General features: G+C 36.3%; 2 protein-coding genes across 2 annotated transcripts; both read left to right on the top strand.

Annotated features, from left to right (window-relative positions):
• The first annotated feature begins 4010 nt into the window (after positions 1–4010).
• Positions 4011–5394, top strand: LOC126728611 (uncharacterized). Its single transcript, XM_050434407.1, has 4 exons — positions 4011–4419; positions 4599–4817; positions 4868–4945; positions 5021–5394. The coding sequence occupies exons 1-4, from the start codon at positions 4011–4013 to the stop codon at positions 5392–5394; spliced, it is 1080 nt and encodes a 359-aa protein (XP_050290364.1).
• Positions 5395–5436: 42 nt separating this feature from the next.
• LOC126728610 (uncharacterized) lies at positions 5437–6343 on the top strand. The gene is made up of 2 exons (XM_050434406.1): positions 5437–5603; positions 5692–6343. Exons 1-2 carry the CDS (start codon positions 5437–5439, stop codon positions 6341–6343), a joined length of 819 nt encoding a protein of 272 aa, XP_050290363.1.
• Positions 6344–6765: the final 422 nt, after the last annotated feature.

Raw genomic sequence — 6765 nt, 5'->3', positions numbered from 1 at the left:
AATTTAGAAAATAGAAATTCATAAAACAAGAAAAGTAAACCAAACAAAAAAAACTACTACTACTTTTGTTTTATAAGAAAGTCAAATACTCTCATACAAATTGAACGCAGCCAAAAAAATTAATTACCTTTCCATCGTATTGTCAAGCAGAATTCAAATACAAGAGTAAGCTTTACTATTGACTCCTTCAAATACTACTAAAAGAAAACACTTTCGAAAAACAAAAACAATAAAAAATTTATTTTTAAGAAAATCAAACAAATTCATCGTAATATAACTGAAAGCAGTAAAACTTAAGAGTATTTAACAATCTTCCTCATATACATTGTGTGAACTAACGGCAAAATAAATAAATAAAAAATTTCTGTGAATAAAATAAATAATTTAATACGTGAATTTAAACATAGAGAATGATTATGATTAAAAAAATTAAGAAATTTGAAAGTAGATTACAATTTTTGACAAAACGAGAAGAACGGATCTGGGCAGCAAAAAGTGTCCAAAATTCGCGAAAATTTTAAAAAATCGGGTTTCGTAAAACAACGAAAACAAAAACGAATCTGTAAAAGACGAAAAAAAATACCAGTGGATTAGAATGGGAGCGAATCTAGGGTTTTGAAACGCCAAAGCCGAAGAATTCACTCAGAGAAAGAGAGCATGAAAAATCCAAAAGCATGAGAGAAAGAGAGAATCATTCTAGACCTCCAGTATGACTCCACCACTCTTCTACTTGAATCCACTTCACCAAAAAATAAAAATAAAAAAATAAAAAACCCTAAAACGCCCAAAACCCAAATACCAAATTCTAAAAAACAAAACCTACAAACCAAGCGGAAATCTAATCCACACAAAAAATAAATAAATAATTGGTAGATCTAAACCCTAATTAAAGAAGCCAAACAAAAAGAAAGTCAATTCAAGAAAGAGAGGGACAAACGTACCAGAGAGCGCGAGAGAGAGAGAGAGAGAGAGAGAGATGTGTCGAATTGTTGAATGAGAGAGAGATTGGAGAGTGAGGCATTTTGGTGAACAAAGGGTCTGATCTATATACTATTTATACAAAGCCTAAAGCCGCGTTTTTAACATGCGGTTATAGGCAAAATCTGAAGCTGCGTTTAAGACATGCAGCCCCATCCTAAACTAAAGCCACGTTTTTAACACGCGGCTTTAGACTAAATTTAAAGCGGCATCTATAAAACGTGGCTTTAGGCAAGCTAGAGCTAGGGTTTTTTAAACACGGCCATGGATAAGATTTTAAAAATAAATAAAAAATAAAAAAAAGAAGGAAGGTCCTATAGCCGCGTTTTTTAAACGCGGCAATAGCTCCACCCCCAAAAACGCGGCTATACACACTAAAAACGTGGCTCTAGACATGGGCTATAGCTGCACATATAAAAGGCGGCTTCATATGAATAACTTAAGCCGCATTTTTAAAAAACGCGGCTTTATCCCGTCTGTAGCTACGTTTTTGAAAACGCGGCCTAAGACCCGCATGTTTTGTAGTGCCTTATTCAGATTCATGTTTGTAGTTTCTCTTGATTCTTGGGAGCTTTTTTTTTTTTTTGGGATTTAATTTTAAGAGTTGGAAGCAAGAACAACAAAATTATGACACTATTTAAAAACCATCCCTATATTGCTTTAAAATTAATAGGAATTTTTGGTAAAAAAAATGGAAAAGCTTCGTTCGAGTTGGATAGTGTCAATTTTTCCCTTTTGCTTTGGGGCACACACTTTGTTTTCTGGTCAGTCTCGCGGCTCTCGCCGTAATAAAGCTCACACAGTCGCACTCTTGAGAAAGAGAACCCAATTGTAGAGATAGTGGCACTAGCGCATAAGGAGATCAAATTGTGTGAAGTTGATGTTGATGTTGATCTCTAGGTGGGTTTTGTTCTCTTTAAGACTTTGATTGTTTGCTTCTTCTTTTTTCCCTCTAGTACCAATCAGAATGTGTGAAGTTGATGTTGATCTCTAGGTGGGTTTTGTTCTCTTTAAGACTTTGATTGTTTGCTTCTTCTTCTATTTCCCTTTAGTACCAATGCCATAAAAAATGTCTAAGAAGATAAGTATCTAGTATCTACCTCTTATGCTTCTATGACATTGATTTAAGGGCATCTTTAAGACTAGAAATATATTAATTCAAAAAAAAAAAATGTAGTATTCCTCATAGCTAAAAAATTTCATTTTAGTTATGAAGTATATAACATTTTTGTTTCTCATAATGTAATGAATTCCTTGGCAGATGGATTTGCTTGCATGGCCCCCTACCCATTATAGGTTGCCTAAACAGTGATTTATGAACATTATGTATCATGGGAAGTTTATGTTGCATATTAATTCTTAAAATATGCAAATTGATGATTGTGGTCATGTTGGATATACTTATAATGTGAGATTGATGAAGCACTATTAAGTGCTGACGTTTCTTAACAGTTACTTTTGAAGAAGATATCATATTCAAGTGGAGTCATTGTCCAACTTAGAAATGAAAGGCAAGCAGGGCCTTACATTGGGAAATTGAGCAACGGAAAAGTAGTTCTTCAAGGTGTTGCTTCGAAAATTTGCTCTCTCTGCCCCCTTTGCTCCCAATTTAAAATAGATGAACTGCTAAATGAATGGATAAGAAATAAATAAATGAAAGGAGTTGCAAAAATTAGTTTGTTTTATAACTCCAGTTATTTCTTTCAATTCTTTGTGATTTTGGTTGAAGTTTGCGTGCAGAATGCCATGTTTATGCTCTAACTTGATTTCAATACTATCAAACTGACGATTAAATGGTATATTAAATATGTTTGTTGGTTATTCCTTCAGTTTGTCCTTTCATCCTATTTCGAACCAACACTATTTTCTTTACCACTCATTGTTTCATATACTGAATTCTTCTCAATGGTTAGGTATTTTTCTGTCAAAATTGGTAAGCCTTTGAACAAAAGTTATATACTACTTTCTCATTTTAACTATATTTGTATCGTACTTTCACAACTACATATATTGTAAATTTGTAACTTTATGAAATTCTATGATTGAACTATATGAAAATGTGTCATAGAAAATTTGATTATGAATTGAAAATTATGATATTAAACCCCCCCCCCCCCCCCCCCAAAAAAAAAAAAGAGCCTCATCATGCGCGCAAAGCATGTGAGATGAGGCTAGTAATATGTTACAGTCTTATACTACACGAATTACCTATATTGATGCTATAGTAAGCTTTGAATAAAGTAGTTCAATAGAAGAATGAGTTATTTCCTATGAAGCACGGACGCGGCACCAGAGGTGCTGCACCCGCGTCGGACGCGACGGGACGCGGCGACGCACGAGGGACGCCGCTGCCCGCGCGTCCGACCGCGTCATGCCACGTGGCATTTTCGATTTTTTAGCCAACTCGCGCCGACTTGCGCCGACGCGGCTCCGACTCAGGCCAATTCGCGCTGAATCGGGCCGACTCGGGCCGTATCGGCAGATATCGGCCGAAACCGCCGAAACGGTCGATACAGCCGAAATTTTTTTTTAAAACAAAAAAAAAGGCACAGAACGCACCGTTTGAGCAAAATACTAAACCCTACTGAAGGCTCACTTCACACAAACAGCCAAACTTAGCTCTCTGCCTCTCTCTCATTCCGTCTCACTCATCTCTTACTCTCTCTGTGCTCTGATCTCTGCCTCTGTCTCTGCTTGGCTGCTTGCTGTGACTCTGTTCTTCAGCTCATTCTTTCTTCAGCTCTCTCTTACGCATTCTTAACTCAGGTACCTTTCAATCTTAGTTTGATCTTTGATTTCAATAATTTGTGATTTGTGAATCTGTGATACTGATTTGTGAATCTTAGACTCTTAGTTTTCAATCTTAGTTTTATTTAGTTAATACTTAATAGTTAAGTTAGTACTTATTACTCATTGTGAATCTGTTTTGTGAATCTGAGAACTTGGGTTTGATTTATTATTAGTTTATTTAGTTAATACTTAATACTTAATAGTTATTATTTGTAAGTTAAATTGAATCTATTGAATTTGCAATGGATGAAATTACTAGCACAGAAACTTCATCTCAAGAAGTGCCAAATGCTGAATGTCCTCTTTGGCAGTATGTGACTAAAGTAGAAAAACCACCGGGTGCTACCGTTAAAAAAGGTGGAAGCACATACTTTAAGTGCAACTATTGTGGTGTGGTTTATTTGGGATCCTATTCTAGGGTTAAGGCTCATTTATTAAAAATTGTTAATAAAGGTATTAAAGCATGTCCTAATGTGACACCGAGCCATAGGTTGGAAATGCAACGAATACATGATCAAGTTGAGAAGGATAAGTTAGAGAGTGAACAGAGAAGTCGAATTCCCTTACCCCCACCTATCCCAGGCCGTGGGCCTATACCTATTTCCCCATTTCGGAGACAGGAAGGGAGTGATAGTACAAATCTGGTTGATGGTAAGAGGAGGAAGGTGGCGGGATTTCTCCTATTGAGAAAGCATTCCAGAATACTACTAGATATGAATTGGATAGTAGAATTGCTAGGATGTTTTACACTGGTGGGCTTCCATTTAACTTTGCAAGGAACCCATATTATCGTAATTCCTATGCATATGCTGCTACCCATAACATCCCAGGTTATGTTCCTCCTGGATACAATGTCTTGAGAACAATACTTTTGCAAAAAGGAAGAGCTCATGTTGAAAGACTCTTGAAACCAATTAAGGATTCTTGGCTTGAAAATGGTGTAAGCATAGTTTCTGATGGATGGTTAGATCCACAAAGGAGGCCTCTTATTAATATTATGGCTATATCAGATGGGGGTCCGGTATTTATAAAGGCAATTGATAGGTCAGGTGAGTTCAAAGACAAAATATTGCTGGGGTGTTGAATGATGCTATAAAAGAGATTGGACATGAAAAAGTTGTCCAAGTCATCACTGATAATGCTAATGTGATGAAATCTGCTAGAGCTCTTATTGAAGGTGAGTATCCTAAAATATTTTGGACACCCTGTGTTGTCCACACTCTCAATCTAGCTTTGAAGAATATTTGTGCAGCAAAAAACACTAAAAAGAATGAAGTTACATATAAGGAATGTAGTTGGATTACACGTATTGCTGATGATGCATCTTTCATACGTGTTTTTATTATGAACCATTCAATGAGGTTGGCAATGTTTAATGAATTTAGTCCATTAAAATTGCTCCAAGTTGCTAATACTAGATTTGCTTCAATTGTTGTAATGCTGAAAAGGTTGAAGTTGATAAAAAGATGCCTTCAAGCCATGGCTATTAGTGAGCAATGGGCTTCTTATAGGGAGGATGATGTTGGAAAAGCTATAAAGGTGAAAGATATGATTCTAAGTGATCTTTGGAGGGATAAAGTTGATTATATCCTTGAATTCACAGCACCTATTTATGATATGCTATGAGTAGCCGACACAGATAAGCCTTGTCTTCATCTTGTGTATGAGATGTGGGATTCAATGATAGAGAAGGTGAAGGCAGCAATATATCGGCACGAAGGCTTGGAAGATGATGAGTATAGCTCATTTTGGAGTGTGGTGTATGATATACTCATTGATCGATGGACTAAAAATTGTACACCACTACATTGCTTGGCTCATTCCTTAAATCCTAAGTAAGTACATTTATTTTCTATTTTCCTTAGTTCCCTCTTCTAGTAAAACACACGTTTCATCTATATTTGTTTTTTACTCTTTAACTAGGTATTACTCCACTGAATGGCTTTCGAAGAATCCAAAACGTATCTCGCCACATCGGGATCATGAAATTTCTATGGAAAAGAGCAAGTGTTTGGATCGATACTTTGAAGATGAGAGTGAATTAAAGGCGGTGAAGTGTGAGTTTGCTTCATTTTCAAGAGGGAGGTTTCCTTCACCAGATGCCTTGACAGATAGGTGGGACTTACTACCTTTGGTTTGGTGGCAATACCATGGCTCTGCATTTCCAACTCTTCAATCCCTTGCCTTTAAACTTCTTGGACAACCTTGTTCATCCTCATGTGCTAAGAGGAATTGGAGCACATACAAATTCATTCATTCCTTAAAAAGAAACAAAATGGCTCCTGCACGCGCTGAAGATTTGGTCTATGTGCATTCTAATCTTCGACTCTTGTCAAGGCGCAATGAGGAGTACGTAAATACATCAACAAAGATGTGGGATATTGCAGGAGACTCTTGGAATGAGAGCGACATACATGGAGGAGCTAGCATTCTTGAGAATGCAGCCCTTACACTTGATGAGCCAGAGTTGGAGGCTATGGTTATTGGAAATGCTAACACTAGTGTTACTACTAGTGAAAGTGAAGTTCGAAGTGAAACTATTGATCTTGATGTTAATGATGATGCTAGTATTTGATTGTCTTGTTGATTATCTTTTATTTTGTTTTAGTTTCAAATTTGCGAGTTGTATTCTAATTTTCGAACATCATGAATGTTTTAGTTTCAATCTTGTGGGTTGTGTTTAATTTATGAACATCATGTTTTAGTTATTATCTACTATTGTCTATTGCTCTTAAATTTGGTATATGTTTGTATAATGTGAAAAAGTATGCTTAGCAATATATTAAAAATAGACTATTGCCGAGTCCCGCACCTGCACCCACCTTTTTCAAAAATTGCCGAGTCCCGCACCCGCACCCGAGTCCCGAAACGCACCCGTGCTACATAGGCTATTTCCAGCAGTACAATAATAGGAATTGAATCCTAAATTGCTAATGGCATTAGTTGATAGAATTATAATTTAAATCTTACGCTTCAAATGAGTTTGTAGTATGTCTT

Source organism: Quercus robur, chromosome 5 (genome assembly GCF_932294415.1).
Source record: "Quercus robur chromosome 5, dhQueRobu3.1, whole genome shotgun sequence".
Lineage (NCBI taxonomy): Eukaryota > Viridiplantae > Streptophyta > Magnoliopsida > Fagales > Fagaceae > Quercus > Quercus robur.
The sequence above is the reverse complement of the archived record's forward strand: the minus strand, read 5'-3'. Positions and strand labels throughout refer to the sequence as shown.

What these genes read in the sequence shown, in the direction of transcription:
- LOC126728610 (XM_050434406.1), top strand. Translation starts at nt 5,437, where the DNA reads ATGTGGGATTCAATGATAGAGAAGGTGAAGGCAGCAATATATCGGCAC. An exon ending in GCTCATTCCTTAAATCCTAA is followed by an intron (nt 5,604 to 5,691) that starts GTAAGTACATTT and finishes CTCTTTAACTAG; the next exon opens with GTATTACTCCACTGAATGGC.
- LOC126728611 (XM_050434407.1), top strand. Translation starts at nt 4,011, where the DNA reads ATGGATGAAATTACTAGCACAGAAACTTCATCTCAAGAAGTGCCAAAT. An exon ending in TAGTACAAATCTGGTTGATG is followed by an intron (nt 4,420 to 4,598) that starts GTAAGAGGAGGA and finishes ATAACATCCCAG; the next exon opens with GTTATGTTCCTCCTGGATAC. An exon ending in AAAGGCAATTGATAGGTCAG is followed by an intron (nt 4,818 to 4,867) that starts GTGAGTTCAAAG and finishes ATGCTATAAAAG; the next exon opens with AGATTGGACATGAAAAAGTT.